The 27925-nt window shown below is 44.9% G+C and overlaps 1 protein-coding gene across 1 annotated transcript; it reads right to left on the bottom strand.

Moving 5' to 3' along the window:
• Positions 1 to 49: 49 nt before the first annotated feature.
• On the bottom strand, positions 50 to 27707 carry LOC119820542 (cytochrome P450 2B1-like). Its single transcript, XM_038338993.1, has 9 exons — positions 27522 to 27707; positions 21076 to 21238; positions 20791 to 20940; positions 18694 to 18854; positions 17350 to 17526; positions 16761 to 16902; positions 14773 to 14960; positions 14463 to 14604; positions 50 to 446 (listed from the first exon to the last, which is right to left on the bottom strand). Exons 1-9 carry the CDS (start codon positions 27690 to 27692, stop codon positions 265 to 267), a joined length of 1476 nt encoding a protein of 491 aa, XP_038194921.1. The 5' UTR covers positions 27693 to 27707; the 3' UTR covers positions 50 to 264.
• Positions 27708 to 27925: the final 218 nt, after the last annotated feature.

Here is a 27925-nt window from a genome sequence, read left to right as displayed (position 1 = left end):
GCTGTTAGGAGCAATAGGAGATTGCCTCAGCATGAGATGTGGCCTCCAGAAGTCTCTCTGTTCACATATCAAGCAAGACACTCGACTGATTTCTCCAATGCCATTCTCGGGGCAGAAGAACACACCTCGGAGCTTTGCAGAAGCTGCAGTAAGGTGAAAGGGTTTGAGCAGTGACCTATGGCCTGGTTTGCAGCAGGTCTCACAGAGGAAGAAAGATGGGGCCATTCTCAACAGGTGTGGGGATACCTGACCACCTCAACCCAGTCAGCGGGCCAAGAAGCAGATCTGGTATGTTGGGGGCATTTTGCCGAAGCCACTCTCCTTGGGCCTGAGGTCAATGTCCTTAGGAGCCATGGGACTGGACACAGAGAAGTTCTGGAGGATGGTGGTGAAGAAAAGGAACAATTCGTTGCGGGCAATGCCTTCGCCAAGACAAATGCGCTTTCCTGTGGGCACAGAGAATGAGCCATGTGAGCCCCGGGTGAGTATACAAACTTCAGACTGTCCCTTCCCTAAACCCAGACAACTCTCCCATTGCAATGGATAAGAATGAGTTTGACACTCCCCTGTAACTCAAGTGAGAATGTTAAGAGATTCCTAAAACCTTAAAGAATTGGTGCAAGGGCCAGTGAGACCACCACCTGCCGTCAATCCTGAGTACTTGAGTTCAGTCCCCTGGACCCACATACTAGAAGGGGAGAACAAACTCCCACTAGCTGTCCTCTAACATAAATGTAGGACTCAGGCATGATAAGCTTAATAGGGACAGACCACCCAAAGGAAGTTCTTAACTTCCAACCATTATCAGCTGCCAGTGTAGGACCCAGTCATGGTAAGCTTAAAAGAGGCCTGAGTCTCAGTAGTTTACCCTGAGGCAATACCTGGTTGTAGGGAGGACTACATACTGAGATTACCCAGGCACCACGCAGGCAAAGACCATCCCAAGGAAATTCCTTAGGTGCCAACCATTGTAGATAGGATCACCTGCCAACATACATTCACCAGGACACCCCTAGACAAATGTCAGCCAATCAGGGGTCCTGAACCTTAGAAATCCCTCACCCCCACCTTTACTACTATAAAAACCCAACTCTAACTGAGCTTAGAGCTCTCCTATTATACCAATACATTGGACACATGGAGAGACTGAGTTTGCAAACTTGTATAAAATAAAGGCTCTTTGCTTTTACATGTGGGACTCGGTCTCCTTGTTGGTTTTTTGGGGACTTTGCAGATCTGAGCATATCAATAAACACACACATACACACACTATATAGGACATATGTATATGCATACAACCATGTACACATTGAATAAATAAATTGTAACATGTGTGCAGTTTGTTGGTGGATGTCTCATGGTTACATCTGACAAATTTCTAGCTTTTGTGAGATTGCCAGAGTCCTTTGTCCAGAAACGTAAGAACCTACTGAGAGTAGGAATGAACTCTTTATGCCTACACATCTATAACACATCTTTAGTGTTCCCTCCTTTCTCATGTGTGGGGATTGGTTCCCATCTCATTGGCTGCCCTGAGGGTAAAGGTGCTATTTACAAAGATTCCTAGATCAACAACTGGAAGATATTAAGGGCCCTAGATGAGCCAGGCATGGAGACACATGCCTGCAAGTGCAGCACTTGGGAGACCAGGGCAGGAAGATTATAGACTGCTTACCAAGCATTCTCTGTCTCTCCCCTTTCTCTGTCCCCTCTGTCACTCATGCCCATCTCCTTTCTCTCTTTCTCTCTGCCCCTATGCTTCTACAGCTTGAAATCAAAGAACGTCAACAAATCCCCAAACACAATTAATTGTTCATACAACTGAGAATGGGAAGGAGCACAAGATGAGGGATCTATGGCACCCAGCAGATTCTCAGAGGTGTAAGGAGCCCTTGTTGGTTTGTCTCCTCGGGCATGGAGCAGCACAGAGCAAGGGAGCCTGAAAGCCCAGGCAGAGGCTCCACCACCTGCCCTGTACCTCAGTGATTATTTTTTTCTGAGACAGGGTTTCTCTTTAAAACATCTTGTGCTGTCCTAAACTAGCTCTTGTAGACCAGGCTGGCCTCAAGTTCACAGAGATCAGCTTTCCTCTGCCTCCTGATGGCTGGGATTAAAGGCCTCTGACACCACCAACTGGCCCTCAGTGATTATTAATGTGCAACTGGCTACTGGGGGCCTCCAGGTAGAAGAGGGATTTCTCAGCAACCCCAGTGACCTCCAGTTGTTGGGAAACTGTGCCTGTGTAGGAATAATTAGCTGAAGCACCCTGTCCCTTGGGGCACCTCCTTTCCAGAATTTAGGTGAATTCTGATTTAGAATGAGTTTGGAAATTCATGGAGTAGCTCTCTGAGATGGTTCTCCTAGAACTGGTTTTGTGGCCCAGATTTTTCCAGAGCAGCTTTTAATGACATCTCACTTTCAACACAAAGTCCCCATGCCTGGAGCTGGCGATTTAAACACTGTTCATGTCTCTTTAGCTCTAACATATTTTGGCATGTCCTCTCTCCCTCTCTCCTCCCCGCTCTTCTCTCTGCCAATGTCAGCCTACATGAACCTATGCTATCACTGCTGTGTGTCCTTTCATCTATTCCACACACTCGTGCTTTTCCAAAGTCCCTAGATACCTCTTAGCCCCTCCCAATTCTCTGTCTAAGGATACCTTGTCATATGTTCCTTCTGAGTTTTCCCTCATGTTTCTCTGTCTATTTCTAGTTGTGTCTTTCTCTCACTTCCTCTTCCCTCCTCTTCCTCTCTTCCTGTCTTCTTCCTTTTTCCCCTTCAGTTCCTCATCTTCTTCTTCTCTCTCCTGTCCACACTCTGATTCCTACCACACATCTCCTCCTACTGCAGCTTCCTTGTGTCTCTGTGCGCCTCTCTTTATTGGAATCTGCCTTGATGTCCTTCCCTCTCTATTGTTTATTTGTCTTTGTCCCTCTTCTCCACACTCCTGCCTTTCTAGACTTGGGACTATTCTATGGACAATTCTGGAGCCCGGGGTGACTGAAGTCACTTCGAACTCAAGACTAAGACAATTCTTAGCTGAGACATGGCTCAGCAGGAGAACACTTGCCTAAAATCTCTCAGTGAGGGGATGTGGACAGGCATGCTCAGCAGGAGAGCATCTTCTAGGATGCACAAGGGGGAGTCTGGAGGTGTGGGGTCTTTGCAAGAAAACTTGCTTAACATGGTAACCCACAGCCTTGGGCTCCACCCCTAGCATGAAGGTGGAGGGGGACAAGTAAAGATTAAGGAATTCCTTCTAGAACCTCTCTTTCTCTAAAAGATAAGAAACCTGAACACAAAGATTCCATGTTTACATCCCATAGAGTCCATTCAACTGAATTAAATTTGGCTGGAGGCAGCTTTTGTATGTAACAAATTAAACAAACACAAAAGACAATTGAACCACACACTAACTTGAGATTATAGTCTTCCAAGAAAGAACAAATCTCAGTCACTCACAGCAGTTAACCTATCCCAAGCTGCCAACTGCAACAGCATAGCCAAATAAGGCCAAAGCAGAGCTGGCACCCATCAAGCTGTGTGTCCATGCCCAGAGCCCTCTGGTCTACAGACAACGTGTGCTGGAGCGGTAACTGAACTTTCTCTGGTTCAGGGGATTATCCATCATGAATGGGTTCTTGGCTCAAATACATGTTACTAATTTTGATGTCTCTTACAATTTAAAACGTCAAAGAGTATTTAATGCAAACAGACAAGTGTGTCAGGTCACACTCCATCCCCCTCATGCTCACACGTAAATGTATCCCTAACCTCCCAGGGGGACAGAATCCAGGCTCCTCCAATTCCCTAAGTTTTTCTAGCCATCCGGTGGAGTGTGTTCCTACTGCTGGGCTTTTTTATACCCCATCCCACTCAGCCCCCAAGCCCACATTTTCACCTGCGAGGTCTTGGAACTGGCAAAACAGTCTGCTTCAGGGCTGAGACTGGAGAGCCAGCGGGGAGTGTTCCTGCTGCTGGGCTATCTTTCTCCCATCCCACCCTGCCCCGAAGCCTGCTTTTTCATCTGTGAGACCCTCGGAACCCTGCAAAAGACCCTGTTCCAGTGCAGAGGGGACTGGAGAGGTAAGTCAGTGGCCACAGGGCCCAACAGCCGGACACGCCACTCTCTGGGACCTTCCCAGAGGGACAGAATCCAGGTCCCCCCCAATTCCCAAAGCTTTTCTGGCCATCCAATGTGGTGTGTTTCTCTTGCTTGGCTTTCTTTGCCCCATCCCCACCCTGCCCCAAAGCCTGCCTTTTCACTTGCGAGGTCCTTGGAACCCTGCAACACAGCTTGCTTCAGTGCAGAGGTAATCTGAGTGGTAAATCAGCACCCAGAAGCCCAGACAGCCAGACACCCACTCTCCAGTGTACAAGAACCTAGAGGCCCCTCCACAACTCCCTAGCTTTTCTTGCCAGCCAGCTGGGAGTGTCCCTGCTGCTGGGCTTTCCCCCCACCCCCCCCGCCCCCCAAGGACACCTTTTTCACCTGTGAGGTCCTAGGAATCCTGCAACACAGACTGCTCCAGTGCTGAGAGGACCTAAGAGAGGCAGAACAAGAAAAACTCCCAAGTCAGCCACAGCAAAGATTGGACCAAGACGCCAAGACTCTGTTGGCCTCATTTGAAGGAAGACATGGGTAGGCACCAATACAAGAATTCCTCCAACATCCTGAAAAGCAACATAACACCAGAATCCAGCGAACACGCAACAGGAAGACTTGAACATCCTAACCCAGAAGAAGTAGAAAATGACTTTAAACGTAACCTTATAAAAATGATGGAGACCTTTAAGCAGGAAGTGAAAAACACTTTAGTTGGAGACTTCAACTTAAAGAAATAGAAGAGAAGACAAACAAAAATTTAAGAGAAATTAATAAATCCCTCAAAGATACCCAAGAAAATCAAGAAAAAGAATCAAACAGGTATAGGAAACAGTTCAAGACTTGAAGATCGAATGGAGGTAATGGAGAAAACACAAACCAATTCTGGAAATGGAAAATCTGGGTAAATGAACAGGAACTAGAGACAAAAGTATAACCAACAGAATACAAGAGATAGAAGAAAGAATCTCAGGCACTGAAGATACTATAGAGGAAATAGACTCATTGATCAAAGAAAACAGAAAATCCAACAATTCTTAACACAAAACATCCAGGAAATCTGGGACACCATGAAAAGACCAAACCTAAGAATAATAGGGATAGAAGAAGGAGAAAACTCCTGCTCAAAGGTGCAGAAAATACATTCAACATAATTATAGAAGAAAACTTTCAGCCCCTACAATTCCCTAAGCTTTTCTGGCCATTCAGTGGGGTGTATTCCCTGCTGATGGCTTTCTTTACCCCATTCCACCCTGTCCCCAAGCCTACCTTTTCATCCGCTACGTCCTTGGAACACTGCAAGACACCATGCTCCCATGCTGAGAGGAATCGAAGAGGTGAGTAAGTGGCCACACAGCCAGATAGCCTGAAGTACCACACTCTGGGACAGTCACAGCGCTGGACTGAGTACAAGCCCCCTCCAATACCCTAAGCTTTTCTGGTCATCCAGTGGGGTGTGTTCCCTGTTGCTGGCTTTCTTTACCCCATTCCACCCTGCCCCTGAGCCCATCTTTTCATCTGCAAGGTCCTTGCAACCCCCAATACAGCCTGCTTCAGGGCTGAGGGGTATGGAGAGCCAGTGGGGAGTGTTCCTGCTACTGGGACTTTGATACCCCAACACAGCCTGCTTCAGGGCAGAGGGGATCTGAGAGCCTGTTCCAGTGCTGAGGGGACATAAGAGAGGACAGAACAAGAAAAACTACCAAGTACACAGTCAGCCACAGCAAAGAGGGAGATGGGGGAGACTGAAAAGGCCAGTGGGCCATAGCCATCTGATGAATTTGTTTGACCTATTCCCATAGAACACTCACACCTGACGGCCATAGATGAAGAATATCACATGACCTCCACTGACGCTGATCAGAGCAAATTGGAGCACCGGACTGAGCTCCAAGGTCTGATGAGGAACAGAAGGAGAGAGAACATGAGAAGAAAGTCAGGACCGTGAGGAACTCCATCTGGCGACAATGAAGAAAAATGACTGAGCCCCACTTGGAGCCGGGACTGAGCTCCAAGGTCCTGATGATGAGCAGAAGGAGCGAGAACATGAGGGAGAAAGTCAGTACGAAGGGGTGCATTCACTCATGGAGACGGTGGACAGAACTAATGGGAGAGACAACAACTCCAGTTGAATGGGATGATGGTCATAGCGACCAAACCGTCTCTCTGAATGTGGCCAACAGCGGGGTGACTGAAAGCAAAGACAATGGCTCTGGCTCTGATTTTCTGCATGGACGGGCTCGTGGGAGCCTTCTCATTGGCGATCACCTTCTGGACCTGGGGGAGTGGGAGGACCTTGGTCTTAGCATAGAGTGGGGAACCTGATGGTCCTGGCCTTGTGAGGAGGGAAGGAGGTTGCGTGAGGGGAGGGAGGGAAGGGGAAAAGGAGGGAGAAGGGAGGGGAAGGGCATTCCTGGAGATGACATTTTTAATATACACAGAACTTAATGAAGAAATAAGAATGGCAATAAAATAGAAATTCTTGGCAAAAAAAAAAAAAAGACTTGAAGACTTGAATGGAGGAGTAGTGGAAGAAAGAAAACCACAAACCGAGGGATGGCTGGATATGGAAAATCTGGGTAAATGAACAGGAACTATAGAGACAAGGATAATCAACAGAATACAAGAGATAGAAGAAAGAAACTAAGCCACTGAAGATAGTATAGAGGAAATAGACTCATTGACCAAGAAAACATCAAATTCAACAAATTCTTAACACAAAACATCCAGGAAATATGGGACACCATGAAAAGACCAAACCTAAGAATAGTAGGGGTTAGAAGAGGGAGAAGAACTCCAGCTCAAAGGTCCAGAAAATATATTCAACAAAATTATAGAAGAAAATTTTCCCAACTTAAAGAAGGATATTCCCATGAAGGTACAAGAAACTTACAGAACACCAAATAGACTGAATCAAAAAAATCCCCTCACCATATAATAATCAAAACACAAAACAAATAGAAAAAAGAAAGAATATTAAGAGCTGCAAAGGAAAAATGTCAAGTAACATATAAAGGTAAACCTATCAAAATTACACCTGATTTCTCAATGGAAACCATGAAAGCAAGAAGGTCTTGGATAGATGTGCTGCAGAAACTAAGAATCCATGGATGCAATCCCAGACTACTATACCCAGCAAAGCTTTCTTTCACCATCGATGGAGAAAACAAGATATTCCATGACAAAAACAGACTTAAACAATATGTATCCACAAACCCAGCCTTACAGAAAGTACTAGAAGGAAAACCTCAACACAAGGAAGCTAACAACACACACACAATAGCACAGACATCTGATAACCCTCCACCAACACAACTCAAAGAAGGAAACACACAAACACTACCACCAAAAAATAACCAGAGTTAACAACCACTGGTCATTAATATCACTTAATATCAATGGACTCAATTCACCTATAAAAAGTCACAGGTTAAGAGAATGGATATAAAAACAGGACCCAACATTCTGCTGTTTACAAGAAACACACCTCAACCTCAAAGACAGACACTACTTCAGAGTAAAGGGGTGGGAAAAGGTTTTCCAATCAAACAGACCTAAGAAACAAGCAGGTGTGGCTACCCTAATATCTAACAAAATTGATTTCAAGCTAAAATCAATCAAAAGAGATGAAGAAGGACACTTTATACTCATAACAGGAACAATTCATCAAGATGAAGTCTCAATCTTGAATATCTATGCCCCTAATATAAAACCACCCTTATGTAAAAGAAACATTACTAGAACTCAAAGTACACATCAAATGCAACACACTAATAGTAGGAGATTTCAACACTACTCTCTCACCAATGGACAGGTAAACCAGAGAGAAACTTAGCAGAGAAATAAGAGAACTAACAGATGTAATGAATCAAATGAACTTAACAGACATCTATAGAACTTTCTACCCAAACAGGAAAGAAAATACCTTCTTCTCAGCATCACATGGAACTTTCTCAAAAATTGATCACATACTCAGTAACAAAGCAAACATCCACAGATACAAAAAAAAAAAATTGAAGTAACCACCTGTCTCTTATCAGATCAACATGGAGTAAATTTAGAATTTAACAACAATACCACCCCCAGAAAGCCAACAAACTCATGGAAACTGAACAGTCAACTATTGAACCATACCTGGCTCAAGGAAAAAATAAAGAAAGAAATTAAAGTCTTCCCTGAATTCAACAAAAATGAAGACACAACATATGCACACCTATGGGACACTATGAAAGCTGTGCTAAGGGGAAAGTTTATAGCACTAAGTGCCCACATAAACAAAATGGAGAAAGCTCATATTAGAGACTTAACAGCACACCTGAAAGCTCTAGGAAAAAAAAGAAGCAAACTCACCCAGGAGGACTAGAAGATTAGAAATAATCAAACTGAGGGCTGAACTCAACAAAATAGAAACACAGAAAACAATTCAAAGAATCAATGAAACAAAGAGCTTGTTCTTTGAGAAAATCAACAAGATTGACAAACCCCTATCCAAACTAATCCAAAGGCAGAGAGAGAATACACAAATTAATAAGATCAGAAATGAAAAGGCAGACATAACAACAGACACCAAGGAAATTCAGAGAATTATTAAGTCTTACTACAAAAGCCTGTACTCCACAAAATTGGAAAATGTAAAAGAAATGGACATGTTTTTAGATAAATACCATATACCAAAATTAAATCAAGACAAAAATTAAATTAAATAGAAGCTGTCATTAAAAACCTCCCAACCAAAAAAAAAAAGCCAAGGGCCAGATGTTGTTAGTGCAAAATTCTACCAGAACATCCAAGAAGAGATAATACCTATACTCCTTAATGTGTTCCACAAAACAGAAACAGGAGAGTCATTGCCAAACTCTTTATGAAGCTACAGTTACCCTGATACGAAAAGCACACAAAGACTCAAGCAAGAAAGAGAATTACAGACCAATCTCACTCATGAACATGGATGCAAAAATTCTCAATAAAATGCTGGAAAACCAAATCTAAGAATACATCAAAACAATCATCCATTGTGATCAAGTAGGCTTAATCCCAGAGATGCAAGGCTGGTTCAACATATAAAAATCTATCAATGTAATACATCATATAAATAAACTGAAAGAAAAAAAACATGTGATCATTTGATTAGATGGTGAAAAAGCATTTGACAAAATTCAACACCTTTTATGATAAAAGTGTTGGAGAGATCAGGGATACAAAGATCATATCTAAATATAATAAAAGCAGTATACATTAAGCCGTCAGTTAACATCAAATTAAACAAAGAGAAACTCAAAGCAATTCCACGAAAATCAGGAACAAGACAAGGCTGTCCACTCTCTCCATAACTCTTCAATATAGTGCTTGAAGTTATAGCAATAGCAATAAGACAACATAAGGAGATCAAGGGTATTCAAATTGGAAAGGAGGAAGTCAAACTTTTATTATTTGCAGATGATATGATAGTGTATATACGTGACCCCAAAAACTCTACCAGAGAACACCTGCAGCTGATAAATACCTTCAGTGATATGGCAGGATACAAGATCAACTCAAAAAAATCAGTAGCTCTGCTATACACAAAGGATAAAGAAGCTGAGAGGAAAATCATAGAAACATCACCTTTTACAATAACCACAAATAGCATAAAGTATCGTGGGGTAACACTAACCAAGGAAGTGAAAGATCTATTTGACAAGAACTTTAAGTCTTTGAAGAAAGAAATTGAAAAAGATACCAGAAAATGGAAAGAGCTCCCATGTTCTTGGATTGGTAGGATCAACAAAGTAAAAATAGCAGTTCTACCAAAGGCAATCTATAGATTCAATGCAATCCCCATTAAAATCCCCAAAAAATTCTTCGCAGACCTTGAGAGAACAATAATCAGCTTCATATGGAAAAATGAAAAAATCCAGGATGGCCAAAACAATCCTATACAATGAAGGAACTTCCGAAGGCATTACCATCCCTGACATCAAACTCTATTACATAGCTACAGTATTGAAAACAGCTTGGTATTAGCATCAAAACAGAAACGTTGACCAATGGAATCAAATCGAGGACCCAGATATTAATCCACAAACCTATGAACACCTGATTTTTGACAAAGAAGCTAAACTTATACAAAGGAAGAAAGAAAACATCTTTAACAAATGGTGCTAGCATAACTGGATGTCAACCTGTAGAAGAATAAATATAGATCCATATCTATCACCATGCACAAAACTAAAGTCCAAATGGATTAAAGACCTCAATATAAATATGGCCACACTGAACCTGATAGAAGAGAAAGTGGGAAGTAGCCTGCAATGTATGGGCACTGGAGACCACTTCCTACATATAACCCCAGTAACACAGAAAATAAGAGCAACAATGAATAAGTGGGACCTCCTAAAACTGAGAAGCTTCTGTAAAGCAAAGGACACAAACGTTAAGACAAAAAGGCAACCTACTGAATGGGAGAAGATCTTCACCAACCCCACATCAGACAAAGGGCTGATCTCCAAAATATATAAAGAACTCAAGAAACTAGACATTAAAATTCTAAATAACCCAATTAAAAAATGGGGTACTGAACTGAACAGAGAAGTCTCAACAGAAGAATTTCAAAAGGCCAAAAGATTCTTAAGGACATGTTCATCTTCCTTAGCTTTCAGGGAAATCCAAATCAAAACAACTTTGAGATACGATCTTACACCTGTCAGAATAGCTAAAAAGCTTAAGGACATGTTCAACTTCCTTAGCTTTCAGGGAAATGCAAATCAAAACAACTTTGAGATACCATCTTACACCTGTCAGAAAGGCTAAAAACAAAGACACCAATGATAGCTTATGCTGAAGAAGATGTGGATTAAGGGAAACACTCACCCATTGCTGCTGGGAATGCAAATTTGTGCAACCACTTTGGAAATCAGTGTGGCAGTTTCTCAGAAAATTGGGAGTCAACCTACCTCGGGATCCAGCAATACCACTCTTGGGGAATATACCCAAAAGATGCCCTATCATACTACAAAAGCATTTCTTCAGCTATGTTCATAGCAGCATTATTTGTAATAGCCAGAACCTGGAAACAACCTAGATGCCCCTCAAGTGCAGAATGGATAAAAAATGTGGCACATCTACACATTAGTGTGCTACTCATCGGTAAAAAACAATGACATCTTGAATTTTGCATGCAAATGGGTGGAAGTAGAAAACACTATCCTGAGTGAGATAACTGAGACCCAAAAATATAAAAATGGTATGTACTCACTCATTAATGGATTCTAGCCATAAACAAAAATCATTGAGCCTATAGTTCGTGATCCTAGAGAAGCTAATTAATGAGGTGAACCCAAAGAAAAACATATATAGATCCACCTGGAAATTGGAAGCAGACAAGATCGCCTGGCAAAAGTTGGGTGCATGGTGGGTAGATGGAAGGGGAAAAGGGGAGGGAGAGGCAGAAGGGGAGGATTAGGGAGAATTTGGGGGAGCGGGATGGTTGAGATGGAGGAAGGACAGATATGGGAGTAGGGAAAGAGATACTTAATTGAGGGAGCCATTTTGGGGTTGGCCAGAGGCTTGGTTCTGGAGGGGATCCCAGGAGTCCATAGGGATGACCCCAGCTAGGACCCTGGGCAGTGGAAGAGAGGGTGCCTAAACTGGCATTGTCCTGTAGTCAGACTGATGACTATCTTGAATATCACCATAGAACCTTCGTCCAGCAATGGATGGAGACAGAGACCCACATTGGAGCACTAGGCTGAGCTTCCAAGGTCCAACTGAAGAGCAGAAGGAGGGAGAATATGAGCAAGGAAATCAGGACCACAATGGGTTCACCCACTGAGACTGTGTGCCTGAGCTAATGGGAGCTCACCAACGTCAGCTGGACTGGGAATGAACGAGCATGGGATCAAACTGATCCCTCTGAATGTGGTTGACAGCTGGGGCAGACTGAGGGGCCAATGACAATGACACTGGGATTTGTCTCTACTGCATGTATTGGCTTGTTGGAATCCTATTCTCTTTGGATTCATACCTTGTTCAGTCTGGATGTAGTGGGGAGGGCCTTGTACTTCCCACAGAGCAGGGTCCCTTGACCTCTCTTAGGACCCGAGGGTTGTGGGGGCAGGGTGTGTTGGGGGAGTGGGAGGGAAGTGAAAGGAGGGGAGGAAGTGGAAATTTTGATTGGTATTATTTTTAAAGTAGTAAAAAAATTTAAAAAAATGTTTCCCTAACCAGAAGACCCGACCCATCTCATGGCAGTCCATACATGATGTCTCTTGTTCTTGCTGTTGTTTCTTAAGAAAATGAATTCGCACTCTCTCTGCTAACCCACAGGCCACTCCTGCCCTGGGTGAGGTAGGCTGACTGCAGATCTTCACCTCTCCCTCTGTTCCCCAAGATCTAATCCATAGAGTCTACCCCAACTCTGCAATGGAAATCTTGTTACAACCTTCCAAACCCCCTCCCCCGTCTCCTGTGGATCCCCAGATCTTCCCCAGAAGGCACCCCTTACAGGCCTAAAGACCTCTCCTGCTAAGGAAGCAGATAGACTGACAGAGGATCCATGCCTCTCCTTCTGCTCCTCCAGATCCACCTCCCACCCCTGCCAGGGTCATCCCCAGCTCTGCAGCAGAATGCCTGGTGTGCCCTCCCTTGCCTCCCTGACCCCATCCCCAATGAATCACAGAGATCTTCTCTTCCAATCTTCCTTCCCCCAACTCATCCCATTATCCCAGGCTCCAACACCAGCAGGCACTCCCTGGGAACACACCAGCTGGGCAGGACAGGGAAACAGGTCCACAGAAAGTTTCCTATGAGGCAACACACAGCCATCACGCTCACCTAAAACCCAGAAACCAAGAAAGCAAACACCCACCCAACAAAGACAAACCCAGAGATCGGCACCTAGACCTAGAATCACCCCAAAACCAGATTCCTGCATTCCAGCATAAAAACACAATCAGTAACAGCCAGGGCAATGTGTCTCTATGAGAGCCCAGCAACTGTACCATAGCTGACCCTGATCATTCCAACATAAACGAAGTTCAAGAAAAAGATCTTTAAAAAACCTTATATAGATGATAAAGGTCCTTAAAAGGAAATGAATAAATTCCTTAAAGAAATCTGCTACACTCATAGATCAGAGCCCTCCTTATTCAGCCATCGCCAGAGAAGCTTCCCCCTGCAGAGATGGAAACAAATTCAGAGAGACACAGCCAGATGTTTCACAGACAGAGAAACCTTGGAACACAGAGATCTAAATGGAAAATCTTTGTCAAAACCCTCCCCTCAGAGCTCAGAGCACCAAGAGGAAGAGGAGGCAGACAGAGGGTAAAAGTCAGAGGGGATGCAGGACACCAAGAGAACGAGGCTCTGAACCAGCTGAGCAAAGCTCGTATGAACTCAGACTGAGGCAGCAGGCACAGGGCCTGCTCGGGGCTGCACCAGGTCCTCTGTGCACATCCTAGAGCTTTCCTTTTAGTGTTCCCATGGGTTCCCGAGTGTGCGAATGAGTGGTCTCTGGTCCTAGCGCCTTCTCTTGGGCTCGGCTCCTTCTGTTGGTTTGCACTGTATAACATTGGAGTGATGGATTTTGTTTTATCTTATATTTTATTTCATCATGTTTGGCTGTTATCACTTAGAAGCCTGTTCTTTTCTAATGAGAAACAGAAAGGAGTGGATCCGGGGGGAAACTCTGAGGAGGAGAGGGAAGGGGAAACTGTAATCAGTATATATTGTATGAGGAAAGAGTCTATTTTTAATAAAAGGGAAAAAGAAAAATAGCAGAAGTCTAACAGGCAGAGGAACACATTGGATGGCTTTGATGCAACTGAGAAGAATTGACAGATTTCCATCACTGCACTTTCTACAGTGGGGAAACTGTCTTCTGCTCTTTTGAGGACTTTACGTGGGATTTACTACGCTGGCTTTAAAGATATCTTGGACATCCTGACCTGGGAATATCTGTGCTCCCATCCCCTCTATTAATTAATCTGTTATTTATTGTTGTCAGGGGCAGGAAAGACCTTGTTGGCATTTAATCCATTTTGTTCTCTGTGAACATCCTTTACTCTCTTCTGTTAGGCATTTAGTCATGCGTAAAGACAAATGTTTTCACTCCTTTAAAAAGATTTTCCCCTAAAAATTAAATTGGAAAGAAAATTAATTGCTCGAGTTTAAAGGCTTTTAAATACTTCTCCAAAATCCTCCTCAGTAGAATGCTCCTTAAGTCAATATTCGCGTCATGGGACAGTAACCAGGATGAAAGTGAGGGTTCAGGCAAATTTGGCAGCCAGAACAGCACTAGGTAATCATGGACCTAGTCTTGTATCCTGGAGGATGAGCCTGCCCTCTAGTGTCTGGGAAAGGAAGCACAGGTCCCTCTCACCTATAGAAAAGGGCATAAAACCTTCATTTTTCTTCAGAGCCCCATTGGCATCCAGGAAGTGGTCAGGATTGAAGGCATCTGGTTGTTCAAAGTACCGTGGGTCATGGAGAGCTGCACTCAGGATGGGGTACACTTCAGTGTTCTAGGAGACATTGTGAGAGGCAATGATATTAGCATACCCTGACTCCCATTTGCAGTCAGTCCTTAGAGAACCACAGAATGCTGGGAAACCACAAACAGGCCTGGAGTGGTGATTGGGAGAGTGGAGGATGACCATGGCATAGAGATGTGGAATCGCAGCTGGTCTCACCTTGGGGAGCAGGTACCCTCGGAACAAAGTGTCTTTGGTGACTTTGTGTGGCACTCCAACTGGGAGAATATCTGCAAATCTCTGGATCTCGTGGATGACCGCATCAGTGTAAGGCATTTTGGTGCGGTCATCAAGGGTTGGTGGGCGGTGTGAGCCGATCACCTCATCGATCTCCTTTTGGACTTTTTCTGCACAGAAAGGAAGACAACATGGAATGTCCGTCCCTTCACGGAGGCAATGCACAGAGACCCTGTTTTCTGTGAGCCAATAGCATAGGAACAGTGCAGAGCCAGGAGACTCTGTTGAGAAAGACACAGAGCATTCTAGGGCATGCACACCTGTGCTTCTCTCCAGCCACGCCTATGTTAGAGACTATCTCCAAAGGTCCAACCTTGCTCATAACAGAAAGAAAAGGAAAACCCACAGCAAAGGGCTCTTTTCACCTATCAGTCTGCGGGAAGGCTGGAGAGAGAGATGGTAAGAATTCTCCATATTTGAAATATAATGATATAATTTGTGTTCCTGCATAACACACACACACACACACACACACACACACAGACACATCTTTGAATGGAATTTATATTTTAAAATTCAGGGAGCTGGAGAGATGTCTCAATGGTTAAGAGCACCGGTTCAATCCTCAGCACTCACATGGCAACTCACACTGTGACTCCAGGTCCAGAGAATGTGACCCCCTCACACAGACATATATGCAGACAAAACAACAATGCACACTACTAAAAACCATTTTAAAAATCCAGACAAATAACCTGAGGCTATATTCTCAGGAATGAAAGGAAAGTAAATTAATCTGTGTATAATTGAATACTAAATATGAATACATCGGTGAATACTTTGGCCATTAAGATGGCTTAGTCAGCAAATGCATTGATTTCCATCCTGACAGCCTGGCTTTGACATCAGAACCCGTGTGAATGTGCAGGAGAGACCCAACTGCACAAAGTTGTCCCCCCACCTCCACACATGAGCCGCAGCAGACAAACTCACAACAACATCACATCGATTTCAGATTCTTAGAATGTGAGTGTATAAGTCAGCCAATCAATGGATGAGTCGGTTACTAAAGGAAAGATTGCTGGGTGAGTGAAATGAGCAAAGCAACACTGGATGCCCATATTCCACTTCTCACTCATCGTATTAATAAATTAATGAGTTAATAAATGGTTCATAGACAAATAAATCAAGGAGTCCAAGGAACAAAACATTAAGCAAATATATGAATGAATGAACGAGAAAATATAGGAATAAATGGGTAGGTGTGTTGAATGATGAATAAATCACAGGTAAATGAGTGCGTTATTAAACGGATACATGGAGGGATAGATGGACACATGAAGAGTGAATTGAAAGGTTAATTAGTAGGATTAAGGAATGACCAATGAATCAGTGATAGATAGCCCACTCAACTAGATCTGATCAAAGAATAAAACTCACAAGCTGATTCATCCAAATAAATGATTGAAGCAGAGACAAAAGATTCAAGGATGAATAATCTGTGGATGTAGAAAAGATGGGCAGAGGAATACATGAGTGGGTAAATAGTTGGGTAGAGGGATGGATAAATGGTTGGATGGATAATAGATGGATGGGAAATGAATAAAATGGGAAAATGGAAAAAAGAGGTAGACCAAGAGTAAGACAAGTGAATGGAGGGATGTAAACACAGAAGGAAAGAAGGAGGTAAGGATGGATGGATGGATGGTTCTATGGATGGATGGGTGGATGGATGGATGGATGGATGGAAGGAAGGATGGGTGGATCAACCATTAATTGATAGGTAAAATCAATGGAAAACAGGCCAGCTGAGTGCTCATTCATGCACCACCCACAGCACTGCCTTAGTTTAGAAGTAGGCCAAAGCCTTCAGAGCTCCAGATATACGAGGCTCATGGTTCTCTCACCCTCACAAACTTCCCAGCCAATAGGGAGCTAGAACATTCCCCAACTGGCCACCTGTGGTTCACCTGCAACATGGGGATATTTGAGCATGAGCAGGAAGCCATAGCGGAGCGTGGTGCTGCTGGTCTCGGTGCCAGCAAAGAAGAGAGACAGCACGGAGATCATGAGGTTCTGGTGATGGAACTCTGTGTGTTGGTTGGACTTCTCCTGGTTCCAGATGGGAGAGAGAAGGGAGAGTCAAGGTTGACTGGAGCCTTGCAGGGAGAGGCACACACATCCTGAGATCTGTTCTCTGTCCTCTGTCTCACATTATATGGGCCACAAAATATTTCTCAGTCCTTAATAATATCACTTGATCTCTCTCTGTTCTGTCTTCTCTCTCTACTTTACTCTCTGGTAGTTTAGCATGGTTTGTCTCCCAGGCTCTTTCTTCCTTTGTGGTCTTTCCTTTTTTCTCTTGTCCTATGTTTCTTCCCCACCCTTCTTTCTCCCTATCACATTTTCTCCTCCCTTTATTTTCATCATTTTCCAGACACTTCTGCATCTCCTCCACTCCATTTCCTGTCTCTCCTCCCCATCCTCTGCCCCCTTTTCCTCTGCTCACATCCTCAGCCTTCACTCTCAGCCATCCCCTCTCATTCATGCAGGACTTACCTTCTCCATGCGTATAAGGTAGGTATCAATGAAGTCTCTAGGATTGCTGAGGTCCAAGGTTGTCCGGTGCTTCTCCACATTGTGGCCGATGTAGTCAAGGATTTCTTGCACGTTTTTGAAGATTTGCTTGTGGGCACCGGGAAAATACTTCAGGATGCCAGAGAAGAGCTCAAACACCTGCAAGAAAGAAGGGCCCATGAGTTTCTCTTGAGCTTTTAGGTCACAGGAAGTGGAAGTGCTCTTAGTGTTCTATTGCTGCACCGTACCCAGAGAAGAGGTACCATAACCAAGGCAACTCTTACCAAAAAAGAATTTTTTAGGGCTTGCCTACAGTATCAGAAGTTAGTTTATTATCATCATGGCAGGAAGCAGACAGGCCTGGCATGTGCCTGAGAGCTGACATCGTGATATCCCAGCCGACAGGCATGAGCCTGAGAACTGACATCATGACATACATGCAGACAGGCATGTGCCTGAGAGGTGACATCATGATCTACAAGCAAAAGGACATGTATCTGAGAGATGACACCATGGTATACAGGCAGACAGGTAGGACTAGAGGGAACACTGGCCTTGCATGGGATTTGGAAACTCAACCCCTAGCAACACATCTCCTCCAATGAGGACACAAATCCTAATCCTTGCAAACAGCTCTTCAAGCATGCAAATCCACTACCCTACGTGGGCCAATCTCACTCAAACTACCTCATGCCCCTAGGTCCCCATGTTAAAGGGATAAGTGCACAAAATTCTCACATAAATACACACATGTCTCTCAAATGTATACACTATACGCACATGCATGCTTTGAGCTTTATCTCTAAATCTGTCTCTCGCCTTGGCCTTGCGCTCTGTGACTCCATTTTCCTCTCCTCTGTGCTCTCTCTCAATACCCTGTGCTGAATTGTCATTGTGCGTTTTAATTTGGGGTTTTGCTTATGCATACAAGGTCTCATACTTGCCTGAGTGGCCTTAAAGTCAGTATAGCAAAGGATCACCCTGAATATCTCATCTCCCTGCCTCCATGTTCTGGAATTGCATGAGTGGTATGCCACCACACCCAGGAAATGCAATGAGGACCTCATGCATGAAAACCAAGTCCTCTACCCTCAGAGCTACAGCTGCAGCACCCACATCACCATTTCCTGCAGGTGTGAATGACTCTGTATTTCTGCATTTACATCTCTGCCCTGCTCCCCATCCTATCTCCCACCTGCTCGCAACCTCTTTGCCTCTCAAAGTTGTCTCTGCCTTTCGTTCAGCCCTAAGCTACTCCTTTCTTCACCCATCTAGCAGCATCTTCTTTCCTCTGCCTTGGATGCTCCTCTCTTCCCGCCCACTGACCTGGCTGGAGAATGAACTGATGAGCGAGAAGGTCTGATAGAACAGGTCCAGCAGGCGCAGGAACTGGCGGTCTTTGTAGTCAAAGCGCTCTCCAAAGACAATGGAGCAGATGATGTTGGCTGTGATGCACTGGAAAAGGAAGGTGGGGTCCAGGGGGGCACCTGGAGGAGGATGCAGGACAAGAGACAGGGGCTATATAACCAGGGAACATTTGCCATCGGTCCCATCTCTGTAAAGCTGAACCCCCCATTCACTGCTCAATGAACAGCAACAGCTGCTACCACATTTGCACATATGATGCCCATATGAGTCTGCACTCAAAGATGCATGCATCCTTTTTATTTAACTCCCCTCCATAGTATAGAGATTGTGAGATGCTATTCATATACACAGAAGGGGAGGCACCTTCACCAAGGAAACTCAGCTAATCATGACTGAAGCTAGGATGCTGGGACCGAGAGGTGGAGTGTGTGTAGTCAGTCTCCACACTGCTCCTCCTCCCAGGACAACATCCTGACTCTAAACTGATAGCTAACTCCCCCTGGAGGGAATGGTGCAGACAAGGGTTCAGGGATGGCTGTGTGAATTTACAAGCCCTGCACACTCTATGCCCATCTGCCAGTCTTCCTCCATCCCTTTTCTGACTTCCTCCATCCCTTCTCTGACTTCCTCCATCCCTTCTCTGACTTCCACCATTTTTTCTCTGACTTCTTCCACCCTTCCTCTCTTCTAGGCTCTGTGGTGTTCCAGAAGTCATTAGCTCCTGTTGCCTTTGTATGCCAGGTTCAGTCATGGACCCTGGTGGTTGGAGAACTGTTGTCAGTCTAACAGTATTGGGGCCACTGTTACCCTGCACCCTGGGGCTGGCTTGTCTGTGATCTCTGATCCTGTGTGGATCCTTCCCTAGGGCTCAAGAGCTCCACTCTCAGCCTTGGGGCTCACTTTTCTACCTCTGGTTCCTTCTGTCTCTCACTTCTTTCTCCAGTTCATTCTTCTCAACCTCTGCAACTTTCTTCCCTCCCCTTCCGCACTGACCTCTCAGATCTCCAGAAAAAAAGTCAATAAGAGATGACAAATACCCCACATAAAGAAATGGAGGTGCAAACAACAGTCTTGTCACCAATGTGCCCTTGATATAACAAACCTTAAAGTGCCCAGAGTTCCTCTGAGTTCTACCAAAGTAAAACTCCCATGAGCCTCTAGGTTCACTCTTCTCACCAGCACACTCACAAGGAAGAAAACACAGATCCCTGCTTAGACCATGTCTGCAGGTCCTCCTGCTCCCTTCCTTTTGATCTAGAGTCCACATCTGGCTTTGATAAGACCGTGGGGGTTCAAGGCAGGGATAGAGAGCAACTACGATGGTTGAGTCAAAGTGGCTTTGAACTCGATGTGCAATGGAAGATGACCTTGGAACTCTCAGCCTCCTGCCTTTACCGCTGGTGTGCTGGGATTCCAAACATGCAGGACCATGCCCACTTCTATGGTGCTAGAAGCTCTACAACCAGCCACAGTCACATTGTAAGACAGGACCTGAAAACATAGACAGGACTGGCCTTGAGCAAACGACCATCTTGCCTCACCTTCAGAGCTCGGAGAGGACAAGTGTACACCAGTCATCTTTAGTTGACAGAAAATTAATTCACAGATTGGTTTTCTGAAGAAAAGTGACCACTGTGGTCAGTACATATTTCTGAGTTATTTTAGACACAATATATCTGACATTCCTTTCCCTGCCATTGCCTTTCCACATCTGCCCTTATCCTCCCATACATCGTGTGTGTGTGTGTGTGTGTGTGTGTGTGTGTGTGTCTGTCTGTCTGTCTGTTTCTCTACCTTTGTATGTCTCTTTCTCTTTCTTTTTTCTTTTTTTTTTTTTTCGAGGCAGGGTTTCCCTGTAGTTTCTAGAGCCTTTCCTGGAACTAGCTCCTGTAGACCAGGCTGGCCTCGATCTCAGAGATCCACCTGCCTCTGCCTCCCGAGTGCTGGGATTAAAGGCGTGCGCCACCACTGTCCGGCTTCTCTTTCTCTTTCTTAGGCTCTGCACACAGGTCCCTGTGTCACCATCTTCCTTTCTGTTCATTCTCCAGGACTCACCCTGGGATTTCCGCAGCTCCTCCACCAGACATCGGGCCTCCTCCTGAATCCGCTCCTCCACACTCCGCTTTCCCATCCCAAAGTCTCTCATGGTGGCCAGAGAGAATCGCCGAAGGGCCTTCCAACGTTCCCCATTGGCAAATATAACACCTTAGAATGTAGGGGAAGCATGGCTGGGTTACAACGGAAGTTCAAAGACCCTGAATCCTTCACCACATCTTTGGCTCCACCTCTCACACACCTTCCTGGACCACATCCTCCACTCCATCCTATCCCATATCTCACCATATCCCTGCACAACTGGCTCAACCACAGCAACTGTCCCCCGGCCAGAGAAAGCCTCCGCTTGGTCCACCAGAGCCTCCCTTATGGCCTCTGTCCCACACAGCATGACCACGGGCCTCGGTCCCAGGTGCACTGTGAACACGTCTCCATATTTTTCTCGAAGCTGCCAAGCATAAGGGCACCAGGGTTGTGGTTAGTCAGTGCAGACGTTGTTGTTACACTCTGAAAACACCTAGACACAGACTGGTAAATAGGAACCCCTCCCCTGGCCTCCCTTCCCTTTGAGGACCTAAGAGGTGAAGGGTTAATTCACCAGACATTCAGGGCCTGCACTGATTGGTTGGGTTTCCTAATCAGTACACCAGCACTTTAGGGAGACAAGATACTTGTTTCTAATCCTGGCACTAGGGGGACAGAGACCAGAGAATCAATAGTCATCCTTGGCTACACATCCAAATTGAAGCCAACTTCAGCTACACATGACCCTATCTCAAAAAAAAAAAAAGATAGATTCAGATATGGATGCAGATATACATGTAGTTACATGCCCATGGCCTTCAGACTGGCTGTTTATCTCTGGACTCTCAATAAAGAACCATGCTTTCTGTCACCAAGGCTGTCCAATGCCTCCTGACAACATTCATAGAGAAGGGCCCTGACCCACCCACTGGGTTACATGGGAAGGGAAGGTGATAGTCCCCTAGCAGTGGTCCTGAATGTGAGTCATGACTGCAGTAAGGACAGTTGGAAAAATGCCTGGCCATGCCACTATCAGGGCATCTCCAGGGAATTGGTCCCAGGAACATGACAACCTCCCAGTGCTCAGAGCCCTTGAGGAACATGGTGCGATGTTTGCAAACAACCCCCCCTCGTCCTCTTGTAACCTTTCCTCTCTCTAGACTGCACGTCAGCTAATAGAAATGAAAGGCTATGAAAATGGTCAGTGCCCAGTGTTGTTTAGGGACAATGCTAAGATAAAGCTCTATACATGTGTGAAGTTGGTGTATTTATGTTTTTAGATGGGGGTCACACTACTGAATCTTATGCAACAATGAACTAACAAATCCTCAGACGACATCAACAATGTAGATGAAATTTGCCAAATCAGTGTTAACACAAAAGCAAACGTTGATTCTATCTGCTGCACCCAAATGATGTTCCAACACAGTTGTGGTTGATGGTGTGTCAGGACAGTGGGAAGGTAGTGACTACAAGGGGCTGAGACAGGAACCAGTCTTGATGTTAGCTGGTCTGCACATCAATGATAAGAATCTGTTCCTCTTTCAACTTTATTGAGGTGTGCTTTTTGAGAGGTGACCCACTTCAATCATATCTTAACTCAAAATTTCATAGTTGGAGCTAAAGAGGTGGCTCAGTGGTTAAGAGTATTGCCTTTATTGCAGAGAGGTTAGTCCTGCCTCCCATGTCAGATAGCCAACAACTGCCTGTAATGCCAGCTTCATGGGATTTGACGTCTTTCTTCAGATATCAGGCATACATAAGGACCACTTAAACACACACACACAAACACACACAAAATGATGATGTTGAAAATAAAAATAGATAGAGGGTGGATGGATGGATAGATGGATGGATGATGGATGGATGGGTGGGTGGGTGCATGGGTGGCTGAGTGGCTGGGTGGGTGGGTGGGTGGGTGGGTAGATGGATGGATGGATGGACGGACGGACGGATGTACAGATGGATGGACGGATGGATAAGTAAATAAGTAGGTAGATGGATGAAAGGATAGACAGACAGATGATTCAATACAGATCATTTGTAAACACTGTAATTTGGGCACAACAGATAATAAAACTTGGCCACAGTTGTGACGACCAGGGTTTGGATCTCAGCACCAATATAACAAGACAGGGTATTCATGCATACCTATAACTTCTGAGCAGTGTTTGACAGTGACGATAGGCTTGCTGGGACTTGTTGACCTCCAGACCCAGTTTCAGGGAGGGACCCTGCCTCAAAGTAATGAGCAGAATCGATGGAGGAGAACACCTGGCACCCTCCTCTGGCCTCTGCCCCCATGAACACAATTAGAAACATACTCACACAGACAGACATACAGACCAACACACTCAGAAATTTGCATGTTTTAGAAGTTAGAGTTAATGTTACTTTAAAATGCTGTGCACTGCCCTCTGCAAGCCCCGTCCTGGTCCCCTACTTCTGCTCTCACATCCATACAAACAGTTTCACCACAACCCAAGTCACAGCATTCACTGAAACAATCCTTACTTAATACCCCACACATTCCCTAAGCTCCTCATTGTACCATGGCTGCTGAAAATAAGATCAAGGTCCCTACCATGACCGCATGGCTGTGTCTGACAGGATCCCATCAGTCCTCTGCTTCTCCATTCCTCCCTTGTTCCTCTTTAACACCAGCCCCATGTTGCTCCCTGACCCTGTTCCATTTCAGGTCCTTTCTGCAGCACCTGCCTCCCTCGGTGCCACTATCTGTGTCTCTCAGAGTTTTTGTTCACAAGCAAAGCAAGACCTTGTGTCACAAACTCCCACCATTTGCTGAAACACCATGTTGCTTTGTTTGATTCATTGCTCCTGTCCACCTGCTGTGTCTGTCTGTCACTGCCAGGGTAATGCTCCGTAGGCGTGGTGCTGACCTTATCCGCCTCTGAGATGTCACAGATAGAATGTTTCCCAGGACAAAGGGACCAAATAAATTATCAGTGATTTGGTAAATAAGTCAATGTGTGGGCAAAGCGAGTTGTTATTGAACAAACATGGATTGTCACACCCTTGGGAGTTGTGTATCCTTGTTCTCACCAGAAGAGAAATGCAATACTCAAGAATACTCAAAACCGAGGCACAATCCCTCATCTCTCTACTTTGATGAGTGGAGAAGAATTTGTACCAGTCCTCTTCCCCCAAACCAGGTCACACAAGTGGTCATCTCTTCTCTTTTCACTAGTCAAAACATACTGGGTGACTACATGGCCCAAGAAAGACCTGGAACAAGTCCACGAATTCTCAAAATAATATTGTGGATTGTTTTATTCTGAGACAGGACCTTTTTTTCCCAAGCTGGTCTCAAGTTCTCTCTGTAGCTAAAAGACGACCTTGAACTCCTGATCTTCCCGCCTCCACCTTTCAAGTGCTGGTATCATGTGTGTGTCAGAAGACCTGGAAAATGCTCAAAAGTTTTTTGTCAATTTCTGTATGCCTATTTACAAAAGAGGTGGCCTGAACTCTTAACCTAATTCTGAAAAGTTTCAGTGGTAGTTACATCATGAAGCGGCTTTATTCCAGGTGCATTTCAGAGACTTGGGAGCTGCAGATCTGTATGCACCAGATCTCGGCCTCTCCTCTCACTGTCTGTTCTTGTGCCTGTGAACCTTCCCCAAGCTGAACCTCATCTTCGGTCTCAGCTCATTTTCCAAATGTCAAGAAGGGGCACTTTATATAGATCACAGATTATTTCTTACATTTTTTGAGACTGGGCATTTTTAGTATGGCATGCATCTGAAAGGAGTTTCTTCCCATGTCATCCATGTTAAAAGAAAAGGCAACAAAGCATGAATCTGAGAAAGAAGGGGCTGAACTCACTTTGATGAGAAACCCACTCCTGTGACAGATACATTGATCCACTCCTGAGGCAGATCTCAGAAGAAGAAAGGAGGAGGCAATAGTGGTGACCAAGATGGTGATGATAAGAAAAGGAAGAACAGAGGAGAACAAAAGAAAGTGGAAGAAGTACACGCTAAAGGTCCTTCCTCTATGGGATGAGGATGCATTTGCTTGGCAGAATGCTTGTCTGACATGCATGATGCCCTGAGTTTACTCCCAGCACCCAATAAAAAGGATGCAATGAAGCACCACACCTAGAAAAATACTTATGTTTAAAATTATGCTGAAATAACACTCCCCAAAATAGTAACACCATAACACAGAGTTTATTTATTAAAGAAAAATGAAGTGTTATTATGACACCATAGAATACTGGTGATTTTAAGTGTGGAGGGTCCACCTCCTCTTTGTGTCTCTACCGCTGGCCAAAAGAATGTTATCATTATGACTCAGTCTTTGTAACAGACACACCATGACTAAAGCCCACACAACCATCTTAGAACACAGCTGCCTAGAAGAGATCTCAGCTTCTTGAGCCACCAGAGAAGCTTCCAAGAAACATTCCAGAGGGCTTGCCAGCTGTTGCTTCATATGCATCTGCACATGGGTTTGGAGCTCACACAGCTGACACAGCCCTTAGCAGCTGGATTTGAGTCAGGCTCCAGGCTCATCCACAACACAGTTGAGAGAGCCGAGCTGGTTGCTTCTGGGCTTCACTACGGGACATCACTACCACTTGGCATCCAGAGCCATCTGTCTGGACCACCTGCTCTTTCTTCTTGCCTGTTCCACATGCTGTGCCTTGAACATGATTAAAGTGTCCTCTGTGCACTCTCTGCTGGAAGCTTGGCCCCCATGTGGTTGTGTTGAAAGGTGGCAGAGCCCTCAGGAGCTAGAGCCTAATGATAGGCATTGGGTCTTCGTGGTAGATCCACAGAATAGGTTAATGCTGGTCTCACAGAGAGGGCTGGATTCATAGAGAATGGATTATTATGAAACAAGACCAACACACATGGTTAGCATCTTCTGATGTGACAGGGTTTCCTGTCCTCTACTGTATTGTGACAGACAAGAAGGGTCCCTATCAGAGGTTGGAAGAATTGGCTGCTTGATCTTAGACTGTCAAATCTCACAAGTAAGAGCTGGATAAGCCTTTAATTTATAAAGAACTTAGCCTCTGGACTTTTGTGGCAGCAACAGAAAACAGATGAATACATGAGGAGACTTTCTCTTGCCTGCTTAGTTGAATCACTTTTGTTTATACCATCCTTAGCATCAGTTAAGCTGGCTCATCCCCATGACCTGAAGATTCAACGCCTGCCTCTCCCCTGTCACACCGTGACCTCATCCACCCGGCTCCACTCTTCCCCTAGCACCAGCTGCTGCTCAGGAATGGCTTTTTCTAGAATATCATCATTCTAGAAAGTCTTTGTGATTTGTTCATATCCTGCCACCTACATGAGTCTGTTTGAACTCCCAACCAATCTTAAAATTCCTATTGCTTTGCTTGTATCCAATATCACCCAGGTGAGCAGATAATTTGCCAAATTAATTTTTATGAGTTCATTCTATATCTGCAAACAGACTCTCAGCTTCTGAGGGTCAAGGAAGGCAGCTTGGCTCCCTGACATTGCCACATACATTGGATTGTTTATTTGAATGGTTCTTTAAGGAGCTCTGTAGAGTGTAGGAATTCCCTGACCAGTGCACATCACCTAGCCCCTGGGAACCTTGTTTGCAGATGACATGATGACTGTCCCTACAGGGAAAAGATGCAGCATGTCGTGCTATCATGACAGGATGTCACCAACCCTCACTGTGAGTTCTGGGCATAAGGGTGCTGGGGGAGGTGCCACTTTCTTTAGTGATGTAGCTGTTCATAACTTGCTCACATGACAGTAAATATCTCCTACATCCATAATTACTCAAGCAACCATAGTTACCTCCAAGTAGGAATGACCCTTAGACACAGAGACATGGAAATCAAAATAAGAAAGGAAGGAATTAGATTTTCAGAGAATACAAAAATATTGGATAGGATGCTAAGTGAAACTGTGTGGCATGAGTGAAGCCCATTTGAAAAACACGGCTAGATGTACCACACATCTGTCAGTCCAGCACGTGAGATGTTAGCTCAAAAGGATTATTAGACTGAGAAATGGAGGATGATCTTATTCCTCCTCCTTCCCCCCAAAATGAAATTGTCTCAAATTTTAAAATTCAGATGAATACACCATTGGTCCAGGTGGGTGATATATTAAAAAACCAAGGAGTAGCAGGATTGTTGCCACTAAATCAGCTCTCTAAATGGGAAGTGGGGCCAAGAATGCTAAGTGATTACTAATAAAGAAGTGGTAATTAAAGATGAAATCTCTCTGGTGAAGACTGTAAAAGATGGTGCCAGGGTCAGCTCCCGGAATGGTCTATGTGTTCTAAAAACATAAAAATAAGCATCCCTACCTACCCCACCTCCTGACCTGCCTCTCCTCCCCTTTGTCCCTGAAGACAGCAGGCTAATCCCTTGTGCTGGCAGAAGCAAATCTAATCTACCGCTACATCTGACATTTTTCTTTCCCTTAAGACCAAAAAGGAAAATTGTAAATCCTTGGCACACATCTCAACACCTTCTCCGTTCAAATTACAAGCACAGTGCCCCACCCAGTTCCAACATGTCAACCAACCTGAGCACCATCTGTCACCAACCAGCACCTCACCTTCCACTCAGCGACCTTCCCACCTGAACCTGCTGCCTGGAAGGAGTCCCTTGCTTCTCTCCCACTGAGTGATCTCCAGGAGCAAACACAGGGCTAGGCCGTAGGGCTCAGGCTATGTGCGTGTCTCACCTGCATGAAGGAGTTGAGGAGGCCTCTTCTGTCCATCTGCAGGAGGTTCCCCAAGAGGGGCAGGGGTCGGGGTCCTGGTGGGAGGTGACTACAAGCCTTTGGGTGGCCCCTGACCAGGAGCAGTAAGAAGCCCACAAGGAGAGCGAGGAGGAGCAGGACACTGGGCTCCATGGTCCTGGTCTGAGCACCGTCTGCTTCCCTACACACTCCAGCAGGACTTTTATGCTGGATCTGGCCTTCCACCCAGTTATGTAACTTCAGCTGTTCCCGCCTCCTGTCTCATCATTGTCCCTTAGAGTGAGCAACGATACTTCCTGCTTGTATCAACAAGCAGGGCTGTTGGTGACCTGCTCACTCCCTGTTCCATAGATGCTGGCAAGGACAGCAAAACAGGTACATAGGAC

Source organism: Arvicola amphibius, chromosome 8, assembly GCF_903992535.2.
Source record: "Arvicola amphibius chromosome 8, mArvAmp1.2, whole genome shotgun sequence".
NCBI lineage: Eukaryota > Metazoa > Chordata > Mammalia > Rodentia > Cricetidae > Arvicola > Arvicola amphibius.
The sequence above is the reverse complement of the archived record's forward strand: the minus strand, read 5'-3'. Positions and strand labels throughout refer to the sequence as shown.

Excerpts from the sequence above, each read along its gene's own strand:
- LOC119820542 (XM_038338993.1), bottom strand. The coding sequence starts at position 27,692 with ATGGAGCCCAGTGTCCTGCTCCTCCTCGCTCTCCTTGTGGGCTTCTTA. Across the intron at positions 21,239-27,521 it reads TCCTCAACTCCTTCATGCAG|CTTCGAGAAAAATATGGAGA; the intron begins GTGAGACACGCA and ends TATGCTTGGCAG. Across the intron at positions 14,961-16,760 it reads CAAATATCCCCATGTTGCAG|AAAAAGTCCAAAAGGAGATC; the intron begins GTGAACCACAGG and ends CTTTCTGTGCAG.